This window comes from Peromyscus maniculatus, chromosome 4 (genome assembly GCF_049852395.1).
Source record: "Peromyscus maniculatus bairdii isolate BWxNUB_F1_BW_parent chromosome 4, HU_Pman_BW_mat_3.1, whole genome shotgun sequence".
In the NCBI taxonomy this organism is placed as follows: domain Eukaryota; kingdom Metazoa; phylum Chordata; class Mammalia; order Rodentia; family Cricetidae; genus Peromyscus; species Peromyscus maniculatus.
Genome location: NC_134855.1, coordinates 30,795,264 through 30,823,261, shown reverse-complemented (window position 1 = coordinate 30,823,261; position 27,998 = coordinate 30,795,264). Strand labels below are relative to the sequence as shown.

Here is a 27,998-nt window from a genome sequence, read left to right as displayed (position 1 = left end):
GCGATGTCCGCGAGCCAGGCGAACGCCGCGGCGGTAGCGGCGGGGCCTCGCGCGTGGCTGGGCGGCCTGGGCTGCGGCCTCCCCGCCGGTCCCTGGGAGCGGGCGCGCGGCGGGCGCGGGAGCAGTGGCGGAGGCCCCGGCGCGTCCTTCTGCCCCGCAGCCTGAGCCCGGGCGGCTGGAGGGCTCCGCTGCCCGAGGATGGGAATTCTCTTCACCCGGATCTGGAGGCTGTTCAATCACCAGGGTGAGACTGGGCCGGGCGGGGAGGTCCCGGCGGGTCGCCTTTGTCTCCCGGGAGCTGGGGAGAGAGCCCTCCCGCCATACACCCATTGCTCGGATTGGATCGCCAGCGCCAAAGGTGCCCGGTCCCACGCCGGGGGCCTAAGCGCACGACCTGGCCTGCCTCCATCCCCGCCGCCCGCCGCCAGTGGTGTTTGGGCCGCACGGAGAAAAGCTGGGGTTCTGGCAGGGGGAGGCTGGGGCCCCTGGCCTTGGCCCTGGCGGCGCCTTCCGAGCCTACGGGTTGCAGAATGCGGAAAACTGGAACTCGTGCTCGGCTAGTCCGGCTCGCTTGGGGCGGCTCGCTTGGGGGGGGGGGGGAGCCCCACGCCGCGGAATGGTGATGGGTGGCTCTCCTTTGCCTTGTTTGTTTCTGTGGTTAAAGGTCAAGCCTAAGGTCGTTCTCCTTCTTGAGCGATTTTTTCTTTTTATTTGGCCCTGATTAAAGTGCGTCCCTGACAGCTTTGAAAAGCATACCTCGGGAGGCACTCGTTAGCCTTAGGTAACTGGCAGGTTACTGTTCCAGTTCTGCCTAAACGCAGACATTGCCGCGGAATGCATAGGGGATTTATTAAAAAATACGAAATGAGTGTGTGGGACTGGAGAGGATACAGTGCTAACGGACCACATAGTTACTAAAATGAAATGTGCTTTAAAAACAAAAACCTCTAGTTGTAATCCATTCCTTCTCAACAACGTACTGTCTTTTCTCTTGGGTAAGCTGGTGGCGTTGTTGCACCCCCACTTTTTCCAATTAAATCTTAATGAACGGTGGTGCCTACTTTAGACCTTCCTCCTCCAGGATACAGCTGGCTTTATGGGAAGAGACATACTGGGCCTTGTAATCCCCAGTGGGTTTTGCTTTTTTTAATAATAATAATAATAATAAAATGATAATTTAGCTAACGGTACTAAATGAAGTGGAAGGTGGTAAAGAGGATATTCCTATCAACACTGTCTGGTCAGCAGTGTGTGTGTGTGTGTGTGTGTGTGTGTGTGTGTGTGTGTGTGTGTGTGTGTTTGCGGGGTGAGCTTCACAATTATCTGTGGATCTAGATATCACCTAGAACAGGAGGAATAATTAGTGGGGCCTACGGTTTTTTAAATTTTCATCTCTAGGTTTGAAGTAATGAAGGTTACATTGTTGTAAAACTGATGATGTTTATGTGGGTAATATTTATCTAGTTCTTTCCTCTATGATCTGGAATTTAGTGAAGCTAGGGTTTCAGTTCTGCTCTGAGGTTTAGAAAAACTTGATGCATTCAAGGGTCTCTGGTATTGTTTTCACTTTCTTCTTTGAGTCAATGATAAAACTGTTTCTGTAACTTAAAAATGAATTATAACTTTAAAAAAAACAGCTTTTTGCAAGTAATAACAGGAATGCATTGGTATCACTACACGTCTGCATTTTTGTGGTACTATTTGCCTGAACATTTAGTCAGTGTTTGAAAAGTAACAGGAGAATTAGTACAGTTCAATTTCTAGAAAATTACCAGTCAGTATAGTGAAATTGAAGTAATTTGTTAAATGGTGTGTTAGTGCACAGGAGCTTCACGGAATTCACTGTTCAGTCTCAGATATTTATTGGTATCTTTGGACCTATGTTCAGTAGGACACGTAAGTCAGGTGTGTCTTGGATGCTTTATATGACAGAAGGTTCAGGACACACATCTGTATTCTTTTCGCAGCCTCGCCTGGAAAGAGGCTTTGGGTAATTGCAGTTTGTTGTGTTGATGAACTCAGACATAGCGCTGTCTTCTGAAAGAGCAGCCAGCTCAGTTAAAGCCGTGATCATGAACTGCCCACTCACTGCTCAATCTAGAAAAGCCAGGGCTTTTATGGAGGTGATGTACAGATTCCGAAGAGCTAAAACTTGATTCTAGATATTGTAATTTATTTACACCACTAGAAGAGTATCTGAGGCTGGGGGAGCTGCTTGAGTTGACTGAGTGCTTGCCTACCTACTTCACCATCCCCAGCTGAGATTAGAGGAGGTGATGGTGGGGTCATCCCAGCACTCAAGATTCAAAAGTAGGTGGGTCAGAAGTTCAAGGTTGCTACACAGTGAACTCAAGGCCATCTTGGGCTACATGAGATTCTGTCTCAAACAAAATAAAGGTTTCAGCAATCCCTCTAAGCAGTTATTTCCCTGGTAAAGAGGAAGCAGAGTTGTACCAGACAGTTGGCAAGGAGACAACAAAGTAATGTCTCTGCTTATTGGTGGTCTCTTCTTTTTCCTTTTTTCTCCCTGTTGGCTCAGTTGTTGTGCTGTGAATATTAGTTTAGGTGTAGGCTTGCCGTTAATAACTCTGTATGTCTAGAAGAGCTCATTATCAGTGGCTTGTTAAACACCTTCTTAGCTCCTGTTTGGGTCATTCTAGGTCAGTGTTTCTCAACCTGTAGGGTCGCAACCTCTTTGGAGTCAAATGACTTTCGCAGGGGTCACTTAAGACCATCAGAAAACGCAGTTATTTACATTAGGATTCATAACAGCAGCAAAATTACACTTATGAAGTAGCAACGGAAATAATTTTGTGGTGATGGTGGGGGGGTCACCACAGCATGAGGAACTGTATTAAAGGGTTGCAGCCTTAGGACGGTTGAGAATCACTGCTCCTGGTGGTGGGAATAAGGCAGGGAATAAAACACAAATCTCCATGTCTTTATGAAGCATTTATTGTAGTCTGGGACAGCAGAGAGGAAACTCAACCTGTCTGTGCAGATAAACTAGCAGCTGGTAATATTAGTGACTTTTGCCACACCGGGTTCCAGGTGTTTCACCAGGGTTGGTTAATCTGCCTCTGTTGAGTTACCCCTCCAAACTTTCTGTTTTACAAAAACACATTAGGGCATTATTTATTTAAATTAATAAGCCTGCCTGGGCTTTTAAACAAGGGTCTCTAGTGCCAGCGTGTTCTCATTATCCCCACACCCACTGCGCACAGGCACGCATACACACACCCCTTTATAAAGATGATGGTGGATGAAAGAACCATCCTGACGCCGAGGCTGTGGAGTTTCCATGTTGACAGCCATGTGTCGCTCTTCTTATGGGTCGTTGGGAAGGGAATCAAGCTCTGAATGAGTTCTGGCAAAGCTGCTCCCTCTGCCTAGATCTGGTGTTGAGGATCTGTTCCTGATTCTGTTCTTTCGAGGGAGTTCAAACATGCAGGCGACTACAGAGGACGGTAACTCGCCAAAGAGTGACTGTACGTCATCAGGAGCCTGGCTCCAGGTGCCACTGTCTGCATTCTCGGGGGGGGGGGGGGGGGGGACACACACACGGACGACACACACACCTGCAGGAGGAAATGCTTGTTCTTGGTGACAGTGTGCTCTCAGGACAAGCTGATTGCAGCGTATGCACCTTTACCCTTAGACCTGGCTCTTGCGTGGCATAGAGATTACTTTTATCTTCTTACCAGTCTCTTGTTTAGTCGATACTAGGTATTTTCTTTGTAAAACTTCCCAACCTCAAATTACTGTAATTTTTGTCTCCTAGACTTTGCATGTTTAATGGTTTCTTGTCCCCCACCTCCACCCCCAACAATTTCTTAGCAGCAAGACTGACTATGCCCCCAAAGCTTCCTCACTGTTCTGTGAATAGCAAGCTTATTTTCAGGTTTTAAAAATAAAATTTGTGATGCTTTAAGTCCCCCAAATTGAATTTTTAGTACAAACTAGCTTGATAGACAGCACTTTCCTATCCCTTGTTACCTTCCAGGCTGATTTCTTTGTTCACTGAAAGATACTTCATTTCCAGCATGCTTTGCGTCAGGCTTTGTAGTGGCTGAGGGAGTAGTAATGAACATAGCAAATGGAGCGTCTGCTGTTGGGACACAACTTGTCATCTACATGCGGTCGGTAGTCAGAGGGATGCAGATTTAGACCACGTGTGGCTACCTGGGTGTGTCAAAGAAAGTGAAGGAGGAAGGACCCATGGACAACAAGAAGTGTTTTCATGACAGAACGTATTGATTGGTAAGGCAAAGCCCAGGTCAAACTCCCGAATCCCAGCAGAGAGTAACCGTGTGGTGGTGTTTGGGCTTTCCTGAGTGCAGGAATTCTGTGAGAAAGGCCCAAATGAAAGCCATACAAAGCAGTAATTGCAATGACTCACAAGTGTCAAAGAGTTGGCATGGCCGAAGTCCGATTGACCTTTGTCCTCAATAACATTGCTTCCTAATATGCTGTATTGTGGGTTCGATGGAGTATTTGTCTTGAAGCACATTGTAAGACAGAATTGTAGCACTTGCTGGCTACAGACTTACATTCTCTGTAGCAAGCTGTTGTGTCTGGTAATGAGGAGGGCAGAGTGATGAAAGAGCGTGAGGGTGGGAGGGGTTGTTTAGTATTAGAACGTGTATGGATGATCTAATCCTGGGGCGTATCAGGGGCAAGCTGGTTTGTGACTATTGCGTTGCCTGCCACCTTTGTCTTTTAGCCTGACACAACTCTTGTCTTAACGTTACAGTTCTCATCATGACTCACACACTATGTCTTTGATTTAGGTCATTGATAATTTATCGTAGGCACATTCCTCTCTGGTTAAGTTGGAAGAGAATTCGGCTTGTGGATGTGAGGCCACATGAGGGGGTGATGCACTGAGTTACAGACTCATCCCTGGGTTGCACTTCTGTGATGGTATTTTTGGCTTTGGTTTTGTTTTGTTTTTACGGCCTGTGGCTCTTGGGAGAGTTTCTTAAGTTTTGTACATGTTTGATTTGAGTTTCTTCTTGGAAATGTCACAACAACCTCCTTGTTATGTTAACTTACATTCCCTTTGTTGATGTTTTAGACATCTCAGTTGAGGTGTGTATTTATGGGTTCGGTGGTGCTGTAGGCCTTGGGTAATTCTGTGAAGTTAGAAGAGCATTGTCTCCACAGTAGAGCATGGTGCTAGCAAACTTAGAGAGTCGCTGAGATCGTCTGGAGATGAGGTATACTGAGCAGGTGTCTGGATTTTAGTAACCAGCCAAGAAAGGAATGAGGAGATTTGGATTAGGAGACACACACACACACACACACACACACACACACACACACACACACACACCCTTTGTCACACCCATCCCTTTTCACCTTCTTCCCAGTGATGTAACTCCATTCTCCTATCTGCTTTATCTGCGGGGGACACAGAAGGACATGTCGCCTCCAAGGCCTCTGACTGGGTATTTTCATCACCTTCTTGCCTTTCCTGCTCTACCTCCACCCAGCCCTCACTTTTGCCTGCTAGGACGTTCATCACTCCCTGTCTTGTAGACTGTAAAATGATGGTTCTTTTTGCTAGCTAAATCCAATGTCTGGCTGATTGTTTTTTTTCCATCTTGGATGGTCTTCCCTGTTAAAAGCTTCCACCATGCCTCCTGATCTGGGTTCTCACAAGGCATCATCTACCATATGCTCCCAGCTCCCTGGCGTCTTTACTTCCAGGCAATCGATCCTTTATTTAGCTTGTATCTGGAGAAAATGAAACTCTTGTGGTATGAACTTCTTCTGCCCTCTGCCTTGCCTTAGTGTATGTTACTGCATGGTGGTTCTGGTAGTATACTTGCCTCACTTGTCTTGTTCGGCATGTGACCAGGTGTGACCCCCTCCCCCCAAAAAAAAGCTTTCTTAGGTGTTTTTTTTTTTTTTTAATGTAGATAACCCTTTCTTATCTAGGAGGTAAGAAAAACAGTGATTTTAGAATCAGGACATAAGTCCTTGAAGACATAGCTAAAGATCACACAACAAAACAGAAACAAAGAACCAAAACTCCTGTGCAAACCAGGCGAGGGGGTTTCCTGCCAGCATCTCCTCCTAGTCAATGTGTCTTTTAAAGCTCAATTTAGAATTTCATTAGAGACAAGTTTTTTAAAATGATTCTTTATTACACAAGGGTCATACCTCATTTAACAGTAAGCTGGCACTCATTTCAGCTACCTTTTCCCTAATGACCAAGATGATACCAAGGAGACCCTCTGTAAAACTCAGATTCATGTTTAGAAGTTGAAGGATTCATCACCATTGAGAAGGTAGAACTCGATACCTCAGGCTCTGGAAGCAAGTGTGGCAGAAAAGCAGCAGTCTTTGGAAGAAGGATGGGGCTGCTGAAGTGTGCTCATAACCTCCTTAGGTGATTAAGGGCTGTGCCAAACAGATAATGTGCTAATCATCCGTGGGCACATTGTTTGCACGCGCATGTGTGCTTAAGTCATTCTTCATAGTTATGTGCCATAGAGTCTTGCATTTCATATTACTTTTGGACCAGTCCTATTTATTTCATAATATTTTAAGGACATTATTTCTTTCATGGATGATTATAAATGTGTTTTTTTTTTCAGAGTACTGGAAATCTATCTAAATTTTGTCCTATAGCTAATCATGGGGGTTAGTACAGAATGTATTTCTAGGTGTGAGGACTAAACTGATACTTTAGAAAGACTCTAGTTAGTTTGTTTTAAAACTGAGGCTCACTCTGCAGCCTTTGGCCTAGGGGATGCTATGTAAACTATGTTAACCTGGAACTCACCTGCCTCTGCTCTGGAGTGCTGTGATTAGAGAGGTGCGCTACCACACCCAGTCCAAGAAGGCTCGAATTTACAATCAGTATTCAACTAGGAAATTTTCTTATTGTTTTAATACATTTGTTGGTGCTTTTATTGACAGAACTGAGGGAAGCATACGTCATCAAATGTGGAAAGCTTACATTTATAAGAAAAAAGGAAAATGAGAAAGACAGTCTTGTACTGTTAGAAACTTACTGGAAGAAAGGCACCCTAGCTGCTGAACTCACTTAGTTGGTTCTGGTGCAGACATGGCCCTACTGGGAAGCAGCATCCATGGCCATGGTGCCTGTCACACTTACTTGGTTGGAATCTCATACTTCTCAAGAGTTTTCTGATTTTAATTCAGCTATAAAATATGCTTTTCCTAGGAGGAAATTGGTAATTGTTGCTTTATTACAAAAATAAACTAAAATGCATATTTTTAAACATCTAAAATCCAGTTGGTAGTGAATGGCTCGTAGGTCTTGGGCCAGGGCGAGGGAGCCTGTACTTGTCAGCCAGTTTGATTTGTTTTGGTTTTTGAGATGACGTCTTACCATGTTGCCTGGCCCAGCCTAGAATTTGTGGTCTTCCTGTTAGTCTCTCAGGTAGCTGGGACCACAGCCATGTGTCACCATGCCTGGCTTGTCAAGTTTGTTTTAAATATTTGTCTCTATTGTACTTGCTGGTGTCCTTCCGTATTACTCATTTGTATGTGTTGTTTCCTCTGAGTCTGTCTACTCTGGGATGGTTAGCAGGATTGAGTTTGTGAACTCAGGAGATGCAGATTCATCAGAGTACTGTCCGGACGTTGGTGTAGCCTGGTGACTTTCCCATAGTGTGCTTTGTACATATATTGACCCTTCACCTTTGTATATGAACCGTGCTTTCACCCTAGCCATCTCTAAGTATGAACTATGACAGGCCTTGGGTCTTCAAAAGGATTGGAGGGTCATCATGTTACTTGAGGACTTAGTGGTGCTAAGCTATCTGTGGTTGACTTGTTAAACTGGATTGAGTTAGATTTTTCTATTATAGTTGATTCTGTAACTTTTATATAACATGAGCACCTAGATATTAGGATCCCCCTCTGGGGTAAATGGTAATGATTTGTAAAATGCCTGAATAGTAAAGATGTTACTCTGAGATGTTAGAATCTTCAACATTGACTCTTCATAGCATGAATATTAATTTAATGCTTATTAAATACCTACCTTATGCCAGGAAGAATTACAGTTACCAGGAATATAAATATTGTGTTCTGTGTATTTGAAGGGCAGCTGATTAAGCTTAGATTTGTGCAGTACACATAATTATGATAAGTGCTTTGCTGTAACTCTGGTAGAAAAGAGTGGAAACCATACAAAATAAAGAGTTCCCTATATAAAGAATTAGAACTAGGGAGAAAAGAAAAGGAAACAAGAAAACAAGAGAAGGGAGAAAGTTTAGGAACTGTGATGCCCCCAGAAGCCAGGAGTCCCTGCCACTGTAGCTGGCAGACCCGACAGCGGTTTGCCTTGACAGTTCTGTGGGTCCGCACACTTGTGATCACTTGTTAGCCATGGAAAAGCTCTTCTTTTCCTCCTTCCTTTTCACAGTCCACATGGACATACCTGCGGGATGCCTGCACTTCACAGATGGAGCTTCTGTGACCGTGACTTAAGTCACTTGTAATTGTTGGGATTACATTTGGGGATACATAGACATCCATAAGCCCAGAAAGAACAGTGCTTCCGACTACCTGGAGAGGCCTCTGTAGAGTAAGAAGAGGCAGAGAAAGTTCACGTAACCACACTTCTTGCTTGCTGGAATATTCTTTTGATTCCAGGAAGGTTTGCAAGTGCCATGTGCTGACTTATACCACAGAAATAAAAAGTAAAGTAGGGGAGTCTGTGTGAGTCTGTCATAAGTCACTATTGGTTTGTTTATTTCAGAGCACAAAGTTATCATTGTTGGGCTGGATAATGCAGGGAAAACTACCATCCTTTACCAGTTGTAAGTATTAATTGCTTAAAAATTTAATTTTGTTGTTTCTAGTTACTCTTTCTGCTTTTGTGATATTTGATCAATGTAAAGTTATGTGGCTCCAAGCAGACTAATCATAAGCCGGGAACTAGATTTAAACAACTGTTTATGGTGAGCTAGAAATTCATATGACATTTAGCATGCTCATTGTTTTGCGTGGAGCCCTTGCTTTTAGAAAACAGGAAAATGTTTGTTTGTACAGTTTGCCAGAGTGATCTATAATATTCTTAAGCCATTATTTATTTTGAGCTCTGTTTATGTTGTTAGCTGACTCGTATGAGCTCACAGGAAAAGGACACTGGGGTGTGAAATAGAGAAGTCATACTGACCTGTCCCTTGATGTCATCCTGAGATGAGCGAGCTTCCTCACTAATGTTGTGACCTTTTCCCTCCTAGTTCCATGAATGAAGTTGTACATACATCCCCTACAATAGGAAGTAATGTGGAGGAGATTGTGGTTAATAATACACGTTTCCTGATGTGGGATATTGGAGGTCAAGAATCGCTTCGATCTTCCTGGAACACTTACTATACTAACACTGAGGTAACGTTCTTAATGCTGACACAGCGTCCATGAGCATTCTGAGTCCTTGAGAAAGAAGCGTTCGGATCTGAGTCATTACAGTCCTTTAAAAACAGGACAGTGTTTTGACTTTAGAGTAAGCAGAGTCTACGTGCTTGACTCTAGTCGGCTTCCACTCCTTGTTTCAAATCCTTGACTGTATGCACACTATTAAGTCTCCATAGGGAGAATTGGTGGTTGATTGGTCAGGCTTTTGATCTAGTTGTTGCTTTTAAAGGACTTGCATCTCATGATTTCTGATTGCATTTCCTTCTCACTATTTATATGTGGCTAAGTGGGAGAAATCCTAGCCAAGTGAAAGGGCTCTTCTGTGGTTTGAGTCCTAGCCAGCTTTTGCTGTGTGTTTTCTTTTATGCAGTGCAGTTGCACTTAAAGAAATCTTTTGATTATAAAGCATTTTAGACATAATCATATGGCTTTACTTACATGTTATGTTACAAGAGAAAATTTCAAACCTGTGACTTACATTCATCATGTAGGCCTATAAATTGAAAGGTTGCACCAGTTGTTTCTGTGGTGTGGATTATAATGCCTTAAAAAATATTCTATACATATGTAAAGATATTTAAATCACTAATGATGCTACCAAGTGTCTCTCATACATAGCCTAACCCCAGCACTCCATTAGTATTTCATCATACGTTTGGAGGAAATGTGTGTATGGCTTATAAAGGCTTATGTAGTGCCCCCATATATATTGCTCCAGGTTTTAAATTATGTCAGCCTTGAAAAGGGTTTATTAAAATACTATCTGATAGAATGAGCATCACAATAATAAAGTCTTCTGCCAGAAAGCTAGCAAATGAAATCTTACAGTTTGAAAATGGAATAAAAAGGCTGAAAACCCAATGGTTTATTTGGAAATGATTACCTAGTTCTAAACAATAAAAACTGTTTTAGTAACAGGCAATATGGGCACTGTGAGGACAGTAACCGGACCTGGGCTCTGTTTCCGCCTTGTCTGTGGTGCTCTTAGAGCTAGGAGTGCAGGGATCTCTACTCCAGAAGAGCTGTCGGCTCCTCATCTGCTCAGGACAGGCCATGCTTGTGTAGCAGGGCCCTGGACATAGGAAGTTCTTGTTTTTAGATGCCAGTTGATCCTTTCAATTTGTTCATTTCAAGGATTCAAAGGATAGTAATAATACTTGTCTAAAAGCAACTTAAACGTAGGACCTTAAGTGTTTAATTTTGTTTGTTTGTTTTTTTAAATTGTATTAGAGTGTAAATATAAGGCTCTAGGCCCATTAGTATTTATGGAGTAATTTTGAAAAGAAAAAAGTGTTCTAGTTTGGTTAGAGTGTTAGTATCTTTTTTTTTTTTTTTTCTTAAAAATGAGTAAATAAATGTATTTGAGTTAGAAATGAGTCAGATCCTTGGGCTTAAATAAAGTGAGAATGATAAACATCCCTGGTTCTCTTACAATGCAAAAGATTTTAATGTCTTGATATTAGTATCATGTAAATAAATAGGTACCTTGAATTTTCAAATACCAAATTCTGTAAGTCACTAATGATCTTTTTGGTAATTATTTTAGTTTGTAATAGTTGTTGTGGACAGCACAGACAGAGAAAGAATTTCAGTAACTAGAGAAGAGCTCTACAAAATGCTTGCCCACGAGGTAAGTCTGCCTTTGTTAGTAGGTGGGGATGAGCATTGTATCACGTTTGATTTGCTCTTTGTAGTTTCTCTTAAGGAGTATTTCAGATCAAAAAAATAATTTATCTGTTGTTCATGCTTGCTTGTCATTCCTGCTTTGTGATTATGATACTTTCAAAATTTTAAATGTGTCTAGAAGCAGGAGGAAGAATGTGCAGACAATCATAGATTGATTTAGCTTTGATAAATCTGATTTAGATGTTTCACTGAGCAAAAAAAAATTTCTACAAGTAGCTTTTCTTTTACGTTTTGGGCAGATTATTTCTTTTTTTTTCTTCCTTTTTTTTTTTTGGTTTTTTGAGACAGGGTTTCTCTGTGTAGCTTTGCACCTTTTCCTGGAACTCCCTTGGTAGTCCAGGCTGGCCTCGAACTCACCGAGATCCTCCTGGCTCTGCCTCCCAAGTGCTGGGATTAAAGGCTTGGGCCACCACTGCCCGGCCGACAGATTATTCCTACAGTGGATTATCATTTGACAGTTTGACAGGTACATCACAAGTACTTGGCTATATAACGGTTCTTGAGTGTTCTCCATTATCAAACTAATATTTAAACTTAGTTACAATTAGTTTTTTTTGTGTTTTTTAATGTTGTCCCTTTCACCAAATGAAATTCTATGACTAGCTTCTAATTATGCTAAGTCCTTCAAAATACTACTAGGTACAGTAGTCAAAATTTAACTAAATTAGGGCTGTGGATGTAGCTCACTGGTAGAGTGCTGGCATGCATGAGGTCCAGACCTTGACAGGCCTCAAACTCACAGATTTCATTTGCCCCTGCCTGAGTACCTTAAGTAAAGGTGTGTACCACCACACACAGCGTCGCTGCAGAACACTCCCTATTGCAAACAAAGAAATTTCCTTTCCTAACCTATTGAGGCTGACAGCAACAGTAACCTGTGAATGTGAGAAAGGTTTAAAAGGCGTTTTGACAGGCAGATCCCATTCATTTAAGGAGACAGTGGCAGTGGCCTCCCGACATGGGCTTGGGCCCTTCCTTGCCATGGGCTTTTGTCTGCCTTACAGCACTAGTGAGTTTTCTCCTGTGGAGTCGGCCCTAAATCCAGTCGTCAAACAATAGCAGCCTCCTCACTACTACACTACTACATTTGGCTTTCTGTTGTTTTTCTGGGAATTCCAGTTTAACAGAAGTTTTATCACATTTGTCTTGGAGTAGCATGGACAGACCACCTTTGTTGGCTCACATTTTCCTTGGGATCCATAGGCAGCCAGGATTGCTGGTGACAGTTCTTCCCCAAGCAGCCTACAAGGTACCTTGTAGCACTGCAAAGAAAGCAGCCAGCCATCAGGAATGGAGCCCATTAACAGTTCCTTTTGTCTCCATATCCTGTAGCCAAAGCATGCACTGTCTTCAGCAGTAGGGACTCTCTCATTTGGGCCTGCAGCCTGGAGCAGTGGCACACCTTTATAGTCTGTGAGGCTTCAGGGTCTCCCTGGCTGATTACTCATTAAGAGGCTGCCCGCCGCCTCTGGTATTGGACTTTTTGCCCAATCACCTTACGGCTCCTAAAGTACCTACCCCACTCATGTCTGTCTTAGTTTCTTTTCTTGTAATAAAACTACTCTGATCAAAAGCAGCTTACGGGAGAACGGGTTTGTTTTAGCTTAACAGTTCCAGAGGATGTAGTCAGTCATGGTGGGGAAGACATCGCAGCAGGCAGGAGCAGGGGGCTGGCTGGTCACATGCACCTACAGTCAAGAAGTAGAGAAGACCAGTGGGAAGTGGACTGCGCTATACAGCTTCAAGTTACCCTGGGAACTTCATTCCTCCAGCAAGGCTCTGTTCCTGAAAGTTCTGTCAGCTTCCCAAACAGCATCACTTGTGGGAAGCAAGTGTTCACACATATGAGTTGTGGGGAGCATTTCACATTCAAATTATAACACACAGAGTACCTTATTTATTCAAAACTGCAGTCTTCACTGTTTTGAGTGTTTTTACAAATCTGTAGAACAAGTGTTAGCATCATGTAATGAAATCTTTTTACAAAGCATAGTCAGGATCTCTGAAAAAACACCATAGTAAATGCCAGTTGATCTTGGATGGCTGAAGGGGTACTAAAAAGGAAACATTAGCAGAATGCAGTACAGCATAAAAAGATCTCATCATATCTGTCAGTTTTGTTGTTAAAAGAGCAATGTTGAGAACAGCGTAGATGGGAGACATTGCCCTTTAGTCCTCTGTAATCCAAAAACAGTTGCCATGAGCCGTCCTACTTCCTTGTCCGTGTTATTGCTGCCACTTCAAGGCTGTTTCCTGTTTCTTTAACACCAGCAATCTTAGCAGGACTGCCTTGCACTGCTCAGCTTGGGTCAGGACCAAGTGGGCAGCAGAGTGCTTTTATCAGAGTGTTTTTATTACACTTGCCTGCTCTGTCTGGCATTGGAGTCAGCTCCTAGGTTCTGACATGCTCTAGGCCATCATTGTGCCATTGCTTTTGTATCAGACAAACCCGGCTGCTGAAAAGACTATACTGGCCAGTCTCCACTCCTGGTGTGCTTTTACATGTATACACTGGGGCTATAATTGCCCACCCCAAGGCGAGCTTATCACTTGGCTGTTGTATCACTTATATCTTCTGTAAACTGCTGCTCCAGCTTTTTAAACCTTCTAGAAATATAATAGCACAACATTTGACTTTCTGTTTTTTTCTGGGAATTCCAGTTTAACAAAAGTTTTATCACATTTGTCTTGGAGTAGCATGGACAGACCACCTTTGACCTTCTCTCATTCCCTCTTGATTGCTTTACCATTTTGCAAACCTGGTCCACATGCCAGTCTCCATTTAGATTCCTGAATCAAGACTAACCTCATAAAGATCATGTCCCACCATAGGGCTTAGCAATGGTAGGGTACCAACCATTGTACCAAAGTTCACATGATGAATTTATTGACTTGCATACAGGAGCATAGGTAAGGGGTTACTTAAAGTAACATGGCTGACACAAAGGTAGTATTTCCCAAAAGCCCATACTATGCTGGTTGACTTCCTCATGAAAGCAGCAGCCTTGGAGTTCCTTGCAACTTTTAAATAGCTCTGATGATCCAGAGAGTTTCTTTTCCCCAGTAGTCATTACTGGCATGTAACCCTGGGGAAGAAGCCCTTTTTTGGTATATCTTAGAAGTTTCAAGAGCTTTCTGAGACTTATGAGTTGTTTACTTCCTGATTTCTTAAGGTGTCTCCTTCAGGATACAATGTTCCAGTTGGGAGGAAATTGTTACACAACAGATGTGTAGAATAAAATTTTTATTTCAGTGGAACTTGGTAAAGTCTAAGAAAATTGGGATACTTACAGTGAAGTTGTATGTTACCATTGATTCAGTGATTTCTTTTGAGTTTTGCTTTACAAACTTTATTTTGTTTCAGGTTGATTTTCAAGAGTTTAGGAAACCTGATAAAAAGTGGTTTCTGTAAATTAAGAATACATGTTTGCTTTTAGTGATTGTGGTGGTTTGAATGAAAATGGCCCCCATAGGCTCATAGGGAGTGGCACTATTAGGAGTGGCCTTTTGGAGTAGGTGTGACCTTGTTGGAGGAAGTGTGTCACCAAGGGTGGGCTTTGAGGTTTCAAATGCTCAAACCAGGCCCAGTGTCACGCTCTCTTCCTGCTGCCTGTGGATCCAGATGTAGAACTCTCAGCTACCTCTCCAGCACCATGTCTGCCTGCATGCCACCATGCTTCCTACCATGATGACCATGGATTAAACCTCTGAACTATAAGCCAGCCCCAGTTAAAGGTTTTCCTTTATAAGAGTTGCTGTGGTCATGGTCTCTTCACAGCAATAGAAACCCTAACTGAGCCAGTGGTCATAGCTTCCAATGTGTGCTCTTGCCTATTGGGGGCTCAAATTCTGGAATTCATGTCAAACCTTTTGGGGTTTAGAAAATACATCTTAGGGGGCTGGAGAGATGGCTCAGTAGTTAAGAGCACTGACTGCTCTTCTAGAGGACCTGGGTTCAATTCCCAGCACCCAAATGGCAGCTCACAACTGTCTGTAACTCCAAGATCTGACACCCTCACACAGACATACATGCAGGCAAGAAAATAAAATAAAAAAAGATTTTTTTTATTTGCAACTGAATTTTATAAAAAGAGACAAAACATTCTTCAATTTATTTCAGAGTGGTGTTTTATGGAGACTTTAGAAGGTGAAAACACACATATATGGTGTCTCTTGAATATGTATGTATACCTGTAGCAGGAAATTTCTGTGATTGCTTACTCATTGGCTGATATATAGCAAGCTTGGTGTTTGAACCTTTCTACCCAGGGACATGAACTTGGCTCCTTTTCTCTCCCTTGTCTGTTATACTGAGGCCCAGAAAGTTTATGTGGCTGACCAGTTTTTTAAAGGGCCAGGATCTGAACATAACAGCTATGTTGTGTTCTTGAATGTTATTATATAATATAATATATTATATTATTATATTATATGTACAAATACTCTTATTTAGACCCATAGCTAGGAGACAATAAAAAGGAGAAAAACGAAGTACAGGGCTGACTAGAAAGTGAAAGGAGGCTGAGTAGGGAGATCGGGAGAAGCATTAAAGATGGTGTGGGGCCACAGGAGACTCCTTGGTGGGCTGGAGCCGAGTCATCAGGTAGAGCTCTGGCGAGTGACAGACGGTGACAGAATGAAAGCACATGGATGGAGTTAGTTGGATGTTTCATAGTTACTATAACACAATCTTTGTTGTGGTTTTCATAACAGGGTTTTTCTCTGTAGCCCTGGCTGTCCTGGGACTTTTCTGTAAACTAGGCTGGCCTTGAACTCAGATCAACCTCCCAAGTTCTGAGATTAAAGGCATGGGAAAATGACTCTTCTGTGCATTCCAAAACATAAAACTATAAAAAGGTTTTAAAAGCATCTCAAGGCTTCATCTTTTAAGAAATATTAAGCTTTGAATATAATTAATTTTAAAATAGTTTCAGACACCAAAATATAAAATTTTCTTTAGAATGACTCAAATTCTAGAAGTAGTCTTCACAAATGAAGCTTCGTGAAACAAAGTGACAGTATTGGACTATGACAGAGAAGTAGATGTTTGCATTTGTTGCTGTTTGCTTGACTAAACTAATAGATGTGTCAGATACTTTTCTTTTTCTGTACGGGCCATTGGACCTAGGGCCTTACATGTGCCTGGCAAGTACTCTGCCCCTGAGCTATGTCCTCAGTCTTTAAAAATCATGTTTGTTTTTGCCAGAGTCTCATTAAGCTACCCAGGCTGGCCTTGAACATGCAGTCAGCATGCCTCTGCCTCTCAGATACTTGTGAGATTGTGGGCCTGCACCATCAGGCCTGGGTAGCTCACATTCTTAAGATCAGATGTGTAGTTTGTATAGTAGAGGACATTTAAATTAGCTTGTGAACGAAAGATTACCATTGTTTACCCTAAATTTTGATAGTTTACAAATACAATTTAATAAGAGGCTTTAATCCAATATGCTTTTTGTTATTGTCATAATATTACCTTTGGTCTTGAGGTTCTATAATAAAAAGCAAAGATTCTCTCTTCATCCTTCTAAATATTTAAAAAGGTAAAATACCTGTTTTATGGTTGTTGTTGTTGTTGTTGTTGTGATCATTTTAAATAATCATGAACTCCATTGATGCCAGTCTGAGATACATGAGATTCTCCTAAAGTGTGGGTTTTGAGATCTAAACAAGAAATTACAGTTTTAATTTAGAGACCCTTTTTATTTATTTTTATTGTTGTATTTATATGGAGTGCATGCCTGTATGTGTGAGTGTGTGTGTGTGTTCACATGCTGTGGAGGCCTGATGTTGATATTGAGTGTCTTCTTAGATTCAGCTCCATCTTTAGAGAGGCAATCACTAGCTGAACTTGGAGCTCTATGTTTGGGCATACCTGGCTATGCAACTTTCTCTGGGGAGTCCTTGGCTCCACCTCCCACACACACTGGGAGTATAGGCAGGCTCCTCTCCTCTCCTCTCCTCTCCTCTCCTCTCCTCTCCTCTCCTCTCCTCTCCTCTCCTCTCCTCTCCTCTCCTCTCCTCTCCTCTCCTCTCCTCTCCTCTCCTCTCCTCTCCTCTCCTCTCCTCTCCCCTCCCCTCCCCTCCCCTCCCCTCCCCTCCCCTCCCCTCCCCTCCCCTCCCTTCCCCTCCCCTCCCCTCCCCTCCCTTCCCCTCCCCTCCCCCTTTCCTCCCCCCTCCCCTCCTCCCCTCCCCCCTCCTTCCTTCCCCTCCCCTCCCCTCCTCTCCTCTCCAGGTCCATTGCTTTTCCTGAGTTCTGGGGTCCCGAACTCTGGTCCTCATGCTTTCTAACACAGCAGACAGTTTACCTGCAGAGCCGTCTCTCTAGTACGAGACCTTTAGTGACTTAATTTTTATAGTTCTAGTTTAGGGGCTTCTCTAAATTTTAGTACTAAGAATGATGGGTTTAAATTACTATATTACTAAATTACTACAGAATATGCTTCCTAACTTGACCCAAATACTTGTATCAGAATTTTGTATTTTGAGCATTCTATCATTAGCAAACCTGGCTTATATATAACGAGTTCCACATACACTGATGTCAAAACCTCTAAATGATAAGATAGAAATTAAATTAAATCCCACAGAAAGTCTGTCTGCTTATTAACTCAGCCACATACCACCTATCAGTAATAGTCCATTTTCATTTAGGGTAAGATTTTTAAAATTTATATCTTGAATAATGACTATATATGTTCAATTCATGATCTAGCTCTTCAGTTTTCAATTTATTTTTAGATCTTTGGACCAAACCATGTCTAGTAACTAATTAAATATTCAGTCTTAAAACTGTTACCAGCCACCTGTATTTTGTCTATTCTAACTTGATCAGGCAGCTCCAGCCTGCAGGGGGCACTGTAACTAAGTCAGTCTTGATTGTGCATAAAACACTCTGCAAAACTTGTAACTACACACACACACACACACACACACACACACACACACACACACACACACACACACACACACAGTGTTTCCAAACTGAGAATTTATCCCTACATGATATGTGGTAGATTTGTTTGTTTGTTTGTTTGTTTGTTTATTGTGTGTTCAGATGATGCCAGCTGCACACATTGTTGGAAACTTGCAGTGTGGTCATTTTCTGAGGAGTTTAATTCTCTTCTGGAATCCTGATTGTGAAAGGTTTGTTTAGGGGATTGGAAGAAAAGGGGTGATACATCCAGAACAACAGTTGGAACAGTGTTGAGATAAGACTGTCCCAAATTGTCCAGAGAGTAAGTTGATAGCTTGCTATTTGGAGTATTTAGATATAAGTGATGGGACACACTTGAAATTCTAGCACTCCAGAGTGCAAGGAAGGAAGATAATGAGTTAAAAATCCGCCTGGGATGCATAGCAAGACATCAAAAACATAAACAAGTTACACGTTTTAGAGTATATAGTAAGTAATATTAATAAAGCATAAAGTGTAATTTGGAAAAGAAAGGGGGCAAAGTTTTGGTACAGTAGTAAAGGATAACTATTGGTAGCCATTAAAATTTTGGATTTTTTTTTATTTGTTTTTTGTTGTTGCTGCTATTGTTTTTTAATTGATGTAGTAGACATTTCTTGTGCTGGAAAAGATGATGTTAAGTGTAAGCACTTAGGGCAATAAAGCTTATCAATTAAGACTAAACAGTTGGTGCCAAGGATCTTCCAGATAGCTCAGTTGGTAAAATGTTTGCTGCTCAAGGGTGTGAATCTGAGTTTAATCCCCAGCACCCACAGTGTATAAAAGCAGGCACAGCAGCACACACCTGCAGCTCCAGTGCTGAGCTCAGTGGCCAGCCAGGCCAAGCAAACCAGTGAGAGGTCCTGTTTCCAAAATTGAGACATTCAACACTTACCTCTTGCCTCCACATATATCTGCACATATAGTGCATGAACTATACACACACACACACACACACACACACACACACACACACACACACAAACACAAACCCATACACAACTGAGAAGTATGTAAATCCATACAAGAATTTGTTTATTTCTGTCGGACTAGGAGATGTGAGATAGTATTGTATAAAATATTCTAGACTGGTAGGGATGCCTATGAAAATAAAAAGAAATTTAATCAAGAAAAAAACAATAATCCAGATTACTAAAATTATGAAAAATAACCAGCTAAGTTGAAAATATATGGGGAAATGAACTAGCCTTTAAATCTTATTTGCGTTTACAGGACCTAAGAAAAGCTGGATTGCTGATTTTTGCTAATAAACAAGATGTTAAAGAATGCATGACAGTAGCAGAGATCTCCCAGTTTTTGAAGCTAACATCTATAAAAGACCACCAGTGGCATATCCAAGCATGCTGCGCTCTTACTGGCGAGGGGTAAGATGTCTTCTAAGTGCCATACATTTGGCTTAGAATTATGTATGTCTTCATCAAATCAATAAGTATGTAAGGAAGTCAGTGTCTGTAGCCAGAGACTTTGGATGATTGTGTAATAAGATATGCAACACAGATATACATATATGAACTAACATGTAGATTCTACTGTTGCTATAGCAGCATAGAGAAATGAGAGAGTCGCTGAGAATCTGGAAAAGCCAGAAAATACTTTTTTTTTTTTTTTTTTTTTTTACCTTTTTATGTGTATAGGTGTGTTGCCTGTGTCTACACCACTTGCATACTGTGCCCACGGAGGTCAGAAGACAATGTTAGACCTCTTAGGATTGGAGTTACAGACAGTTGTGAGCCACCATTCAGGTGCTGGAAATTGAACCTGGTTCCTCTGCAACAGCAGACAGTACTCTTAGCTGGTGAGCCGTCTCTCCAGCCCCTAGAAAAGACTTTTGATAATGAACCTGGGACTTAGGAACTAAAGCTTGAGAGCATGTCCTCCCGGAAATGTTTTCCATGCAGTGTCTTAGTCCTCATGGCAGCTCTGTAGACTAGTCCACATTTTATGCATAACAAAGAAGGAATAAACAAGGATTTATATGTAAAGCTAGCAGATAGCCACCATGGCCAGCAGTGTTGTCAAAAGGAAACTGTGCTGTCAAAAACTGCTGGAGACTGAGGGTGTAGCTTGTTAGTAGAGTGCTTATCTATATGCTTCAGACCATAGGTTGAACATGCTCCATATTTTTACTCCCAAAACCCCATGTATGACACGAGAGTCCTTGCTTCTGGAATCAAGAGTATTGGAAGACAGTATGATTTAAGAAGGAAGTGGTGGTTATTTGTGTCAAATGTGTGGTCAGGCACCAGGAAGATGGAAAAAGTACTGTTGAATATAGTAGTGAATGAGCGAACTCAATCCGTGTATTGGGAAATTGGTCAGAAGGAAGTCAGTGGCAATTTAAAGAGAAAGTAGATTTTGGGATAACAGCTGTAAAGTCCTTTTTTTAAAAAAAAAAAATATTTTATGTGTATGTGTCTGAGTGTATATATGCACACCATGTCCATGCAGGAACCCCTAAAGGTCAAAAGAGGGAATTGTATCCCCTGGAACTGGTGTTACAGGCAGTTGTAAGCCATCATGTGGGTGCTGGGAACCAAATCTGTATAGTAGAATATTTTAATGTTTGTTACTTTTGTTTATGTTGCATTTGTTTAACTCTGTAAAGCTATGTTGTTGTGCCTGTGTATAACACCTGATGGTCTAATAAAGAACTGGCCAATAGCAAGGCAGGAGGAAGGATAGGCGGGGCTGACAGGCAGAGAGAATATATTGAGAAGGAGAAAACTGGGAGGAGGGATCAAAGAGCTAGCAGCCAGAGGAGGGGGTCTCCAGGGGCCAGCCACTCAGCTACACAGCAAACCACTGAATAAGAGTAAGATTTATAGAAGTAAGAGAACGGGAAAAGCCCGAGGCAAAAGATAGATGAATAAGTTTTAAGGAAAACTGGCTAAAAACTAAGCCATGCTATGACGAGGCATTCATAAGTAAGAATAAGCCTCCATGTGTGATTATTTGGTAGCTGGGTGGCGGGGCCCCCAAAAGAGTAAAAACCTTCAACAATAAACCTGGGTCCTTGCAAGCATAATAAAAGCCCTGAACTGCTGAGTCACCTCTTTAGCCCAGCTAGAAACTCTTGAGTGTGGCAAGGAACGAAAGGAAAGATGAAATAGAGGAAGTTGGGTACAGGGTAAAAGCCTAAAGGAAGAGTAACTGTTTTGCTACTTGTCAAAGGTCTGGGGATCTGTATCTATTCAAAAGCAGTAGAAAGGAACTTGAGATTATAAAGGAGGTCTTGAGTGTTGGGCTGAGGCTCTTGATGTATTCAGTAGGGTCAGAAACCTAGAGTCCCCACTGTGGGAGGCCAGCTCCCACCTTTTCAAGGGTTCTTATGAGGAGGAGAATGTAATAAGAAAATACTAGAAGCCGGCAGCGGTGGCGCACACCTTTAATCCCAGCACTGGGGAGGCAGAGCCAGGCGAATCTCTGTGAGTTCAAGGCCAGCCTCTTCTACAGAGCGAGACCCAGGACAGGCACCAAAACTACACAGAGAAACCCTGTCTTGAAAAAAACAAAACAAACACAAAAATTAGAAAGATAGCGAAGAGGAGAAAGACAGGAACACAGGATAGCTTTGGGAAGACCTGGGTCAATACCCAATGGCCCTTTTCCATTTATTCAAAAGGGCTTTTTATAATAATGCCAAGGGGCAGGGCAAAAGACCTCCCCCCTTGCTGGATCAAAGCACACTGCACAGCCAAGAGTAGACCCTTCCAAACACCTGGTAACCATGCCTGTGGTCAGATCATCCCTTTATGCATCCCTGCTGGGTAAAGTAAGCTCAGATTCTCAAACCCTGAGTAAGTTCTCACTAGGAAACCTCTGTGGGTCTCTACACTCAATAAATGAATTGGGTAAAGTGACAGGATTTCTTTCCCTTTGAAATCTTAATGAACGGTGAATGAATATGAGTTATTCAAATCAAATTACTGTGAAATAGACCAAATCTTGGTTTTCATTTGGGTGCCATTTGACTCAGTTGAAGATCATGGGCTATGGAGCATGGCCTTGCATGACCCCAGTTCTGCCATTTGCTAACCTTGCGAGGATATCTTGTCTGCCATGGGAAGGATTGCAGACTAATTGTTGAGAAGACTCAGATGGCTGTTAGGTACTTAATGCAGCCTGTAGTGTACTTCTAGTATTTCAGCTGCTCTTCCTTTAACAGTTGGAAGCCATTTGTTGTTTTTTTTTTTTTGTTTTGTTTTTTTTTTTTGGTTTTTCGAGCCAGGGTTTCTCTGTGTAGCTTTGCGCCTTTCCTGGAGCTCACTTGGTAGCCCAGGCTGGCCTCGAACTCACAGAGATCCGCCTGGCTCTGCCTCCCGAGTGCTGGGATTAAAGGCGTGCGCCACCACCGCCCGGCTAGCCATTTGTTGTTTTACACTGTTTTCAGTTAGTTTAAAAGTAGGAGTCTACTTATGGAGAAAAGTAGCCACTCCCCAAAATCTTCTGTTTGCTTTGTTGCCATCTGTGTATTCTTTTATACTTTTACATTCATATCTACAAAGCTTATCATAAATAATGGACAGGTTTGGAGCTTACTGTAGAATCACTGATCACTATTTCCTTCTCTCTCAGCATCTGGTTTCTCTTGTCACAGGATAATCCCTTTCTGTATTTTGAATTAGTGCAGTTACTTGTTGGTCAATAAAAAGTAATAATAATGATATACTTTATTGCCTCAGATATTTTACATAGTTTTATATATATACTTTGTGTTAAGAACTTTGTTATGTTTAGTATAAAATTCCATTATTTTTACTTCATTTATGTCGAGTATTTTTTGAAAGGGAAGGTTTTACCATTATATAATATGAGTGTTCTAAAATATTATGGTTTTTGCTGATTCTAGACATTCAAATTTCACTTTCCTATTAAAAAATGCTTCATTGAGTAATCTTACACAAAAATCTACCTCCTGATTTTTATTTTTAGAATACTTTGCCACTCTGTGCTTGTTTTTCTAAACACACACACACACACACACACATTTAGACAGTGCCTAACATATATAGGGAACTCACATGACCAATGCCCATAGAACGAACAGGTTATATATATATATATAATTTACTTATACATATTTATTATTTATATATGTGTGTGTATAATATATATAAAACCTGTTCGTTCTATGGGTATACATGTTAGGCACTGTTCTAAGAATTAAGATAAAAATAAACCGAAAGCTTGTGTGGCCTAGAGTAGTAGGTCTTTAACTCAGCAGCACCTGAACTGATTGCTACTGCTCTCAGTTTTTATTCTTCAGATTAATAAAAACTGCTGTTTGCTAGTGTATAGCCTGTAGCTTTTGAGTTCATAATTTAATCACATGATTTTTGTTGTCGTCACAGGTTATGCCAAGGACTCGAGTGGATGATGTCACGGCTGAAGATCAGATGATCTCTACTGACCTCTTCTCACAGACTCTGTATCAACAAAGTGCTGGACTTTACCTGCAAGCTGCAAAAAAAACGGTTGAGATATATTTATAATAAACTGATTTAAGTGTTTTTCTACAAGAAGGAAAATGAAGACCACTCATTTGAAAACAAAGATGAACGTCACCGCCCAGTTTGCTCTCATTCCTTCCGAAGTGCGTCGAAGCTGTGACTGACATTTCTCACGATGACTCCTCTCCGGATGTGGTAGAGCTGTGGCGAGTACGAAGGGAGAGGAAGACATTTGAACTGTAGAGCTTTATTGTCCGAGTGCTTTGCCCTTCCCACCCCACCCCAAGTTGAATGTTCCCTTCTCATTACGTTGAATCAAATACAAATCAGCACAGATACCGTTCCCAGTTTTTAAAAATGTAATATTATGAAAGTATTTTGCTTAAAGTTGAATATGTATTGTGTATATACCTCAAGTTCAGGTTAATGGCTTTGATTTGTGTTCTAAAGAAAAGCAGATAATACAATAATAACCTTAGTTATTATTACCCTAATGTTATTCAGTACCAACGTTAGTGTTAAGGGTCATTTTTGTAGTTTCCCTTCTGTTCTCTGTATTGTTCTAACAAGCCAGCCCTGACCTAGAATTGTTGAGCTGCTCCTTAAAAACAAAACAGGAAAAGGCTTGACATTGTATACCAATTTTTCTTGCTCAGTAATTGAGATGGACAAATGTAACACAAGTGAGTAGAGTGTCTGCTAGACTCCTGGCCAGGAGTGACTGGGCAGAATTATAGACAGAGCAGTTACCAGACTTTCCCTTCTATTGATCCTATGCCAACTCAGCTACTAATCAGTCATAAGTTGTGATTAAAACTACCAGGTCATTTTTAATTGAAAATCATGGTGTGAAATATATCTGCCCAAAGAGGAAACATTCTATAAATAGTAGTAATTAATTTAGCTGCAGCTTTTTAGGTATAACATGACAGACAGCTAAAAATGAATTTGAGAGTAAGCATAAGGCATAGTTTTCAGTGAACATTGATAATTTCTCAATTTGCAGATTTATTTATTTCTGTAGGTTTTCTTAACATGTTCTTCTACTGCATAAAATACCTTGTTTAATAGTTAGGAAATCCAAATACTCTGAATGCTTTTGAGAATTTGATTGAAAATTTGACATGTTACATCATTTGTACTAGAAGTAATTTGATCCAAAACACCTTTTATATTTGCTGTTTTTTTTTTTAATTTATCTAAAAGTTGAAGGTATTTCTGTCATAACTATAAACAAAATTACCATGTGTTTTAACATATTCTTGGTGACTCTATATGCCTTTTGTGCCCTGGAAATTTGAAGGTTAGTCAAAACTGTCAAGATTTAGGATATTCAAAAAAAAAAAAAATTAACTAGTTTTAGTATCAGACTTTAAAATTTCCTAAAGATTTTGATAAGAAATAGAAGTCCACATTACAAGCATTAATGGAGCTTTGAAAAATCTTTCATTAAATGTGAGACACTTAACTGTCTAAACCCATCGGGTGCGGATGAGTGTTAACAGGGATGCTTTGTGTTTGAGATCTGCTGTAAGCCTCCCAGTACACTCTCAGCATTTAATGTTTGCCCACCTGCTCTGAGAAAATCAGCCCTCAATCACTGGGCTTTGTAGTGCTAAGTTCTAGTCATACGTTCTCATACTTCAAATCACGATGAAAAGTTTCCTCTGGTGTATTAGAAAATCCCCTTAAAGACTCACATCTCCTCCGTAGTTTTGTTAAAGACAAACAGCCTCTAATGGAGCCCTTCCCACCCCTCCAGAGCCCAGACCTACAGCTTGCTAAAAAGCTGAATTTTTATTTTTTAATTTGAACAATCATGTGCATAGTTGCTTGGATCACTGTTACATCAGTTCAACACATACCAGCACATTCTGAAGTTGCCAGGGTATTGGCTAAAATTTATTTCTTAGTTGGATGTTTAAAGTGTTTGTTCCATTGTTAAGGTTGGCATAGTATAGTCAGTTATTGACATGTCATAAGAAAGCATGAAACTTTACCACTTTTACAAAATATGAGGTTTTTGGTTTTTTAACCCTTTTAAGCTAAGCATCAAAAAATATGATTCTTGTGTACTTGTACATAAAAACAAAATTATAACTGAGTAAAAAGAGATTTAATATATGAAAATATCAAAACTGTCAAACAGTATTAGGCCTAACTGTGGCGGAGTACCCCTTGACGTCATGCTGGCAGTTTACATGTCATGGGGCAGAACTCAGCAAGCCCTGTGGTTTCAGATGTTAATATGCGACTTCTGGGTGTAAACAAACATCTCATTTAACCTCACTGTGCTCAGCTCTGAAAAGAACAAAGATTTATACCTCTGTACATGTGAATAGACTTAAGTGTCCCGTTTTGATACTAATTTTGAAAGTTGTTTAACTTCTCTTGATATCTTGGTAAAAGTGGCCATAAGATAAATCATTTGGATATATTTGATTTTGTCATAACATTTATAAAGTGTATGTTTCCCATTATATTGAGAGTTTTATTTTAAAAATTCAGTTTCCCTTATATTTCTAGCACACCTTGGCCATCATAGTAGACAAAGAATACAGAGAAGACAAGTGGGCTGGGCAGTGGGGAATGAGTATTCATTTTCTTGTGACATTTTGCCTTAAGAATAAAAAGGTGCATTAGCACTGCTGGTTGGCATTTCGAATGCAGGTGGTAAACCTAGTCTTACGTAAGCATAGCATGGGGTAGAAGGAATAAGAGTGTGTTTCCTGGCCTTGAAGAAGTGCCTCGTAGGTAGTCACAGGAAGTCGCAGGTAAGTGTGGGGTGTGTGAGGACAGGCAAGAGGTCCCTAAGGTGTCTTTTCCTTTTGTCTGAGTGTATAGTATTAAGAAGCCGAGAAGAGAGACAGTATTGGTCCTCTCTTACAGGCACTTTATATTTCTTGCTGTAACTGCAGCAATCACATACAGTACAGACAACCTCAAAATCTGTTTATATTAGTGTAAATAAATAAAAAAAATCATAGCCAGCTGTCTAGTTTTTTCTGCAGGCATTTTTGGGAATGCATCTATAGTCTGTTCTACTTTGTTAATAGGGGATAACAGCACATCCTAGATCTTATGTGAACTTTGGGATCTTCTAATTGCCCTTGGTATCCTGGTATCATTCTCATTTTCAAGGCAAGGTAGAGAGGGTTTCTTTATACAGCAGATTTGACCACTTCGTTCTCCAAAAATAACATGGAATTTCTTGTTCAGGAGCACCTTTCAGAGCTCAGCTAGCCCTTACTGTCCTAGATGTTTCCTCACCACCAATGAAGGTTGCTCGTTTTCATCTAACGGGATCCTAAACTACCGGGAACCATTGTTCCCAGACCACTGGGTTTTCAGTAACAACTTTAATTCTGTTTGTCCACCTACCGTGACTTGACCCATTGCTGGGGACCTTTGCATCACCAGAGATTCTGAGTCTTATCAGGAGACTAGATTCAGGTTGTGGTATAGAGATACCAGTAGAAGACTCATGTTATACTATATTTAGCCCCTTAATTTTACTTAATATTAACTTCTTACGCTGACAGCTAGATTCAGAAAGAGAAGAAAAATACATAGACTATTTCAGGTCCTTGAGCTATGATTTAGGACCAAAGGCCATTGCTACATTCACATTATCCTCATATAAACAAGATTGGTGATGTTTTGGAGAATACCAGTTCAGCTGGCTTAATATGGGGAAGGTTGACAAAACAAGACTGTATATAGGGTTGAACGTGAAGACAGCCTAAGTTGATTTCCCACATTCCATTTTTCTTTATGTTTGCTTAAATAGCAAAGATCAGCATTAAATGTCTAAAGGAATTTGTAACTTGAGACCTGGTATTACAAAACAAACTTGCTGAAACAAGCGTTAAAAGACAGCAAAATACGCAATACGTGGTGGTGTGAGTCTAATTCCAGCATTCAAAATGTGAGACAGGAGAATTGCTGGGAGTACAAGGTCAACCTGGGCTGAATAGGATCAGCCACCAAGACTACATAGCAAAAGACTATCACAAAAAGGAAGGAAGGAAGAAAAACAGCCAGCAATCAACCATCATGTGTTTCTGTAGAATCAGATCTTATAGAAAATAAAGATTCAGGATGCAACTCAAAATACAACTTCTGTGCCACGTTCCTCAGCAGGTGCAATCATTGAAGACCATGATAGTGGAGTAAAGAAAAGCAGAATTTAGCACTCTGGATGCTTAAGTGAGTGCTTGTATTTAACCCTAAAATTGTTTGAAATTGGGAAGAAATGTAACAGGATACAATTGGGCTAATTATGCAATATTTCATCTTTTCAATTCTCTGAACTCTGTACTGTTCCTAAAATGGAAGAGTGAGTCTCTTTGGTGTTGCCTGCTCAATGTATGGATCTTTGGTAGACATTTCTCATAGTGTAAACTTAAGAAGTGCCTGACATTGATTTGTGTTGATTTCTAAGTCCATGTAATAAATGATAACGTGTTTTCTATGGTATCATA

The 27,998-nt window shown here is 41.0% G+C and overlaps 1 protein-coding gene across 2 annotated transcripts; it reads left to right on the top strand.

Annotated features, from left to right (window-relative positions):
• Nucleotides 1-49: 49 nt before the first annotated feature.
• On the top strand, nt 50-27,998 carry Arl5a (ARF like GTPase 5A). 2 transcript variants are annotated; one of them, XM_006974244.4, is made up of 6 exons: nt 50-244; nt 8,744-8,804; nt 9,231-9,378; nt 10,952-11,035; nt 19,277-19,428; nt 23,416-27,998. In XM_006974244.4, the coding sequence occupies exons 1-6, from the start codon at nt 199-201 to the stop codon at nt 23,462-23,464; spliced, it is 540 nt and encodes a 179-aa protein (XP_006974306.1). In that variant the 5' UTR covers nt 50-198; the 3' UTR covers nt 23,465-27,998. The 2 variants fall into 2 exon arrangements, with proteins under 2 accessions (XP_006974306.1, XP_042131222.1); XM_042275288.2 differs by lacking the exon at nt 19,277-19,428 and having other exon boundaries at nt 23,416-25,956.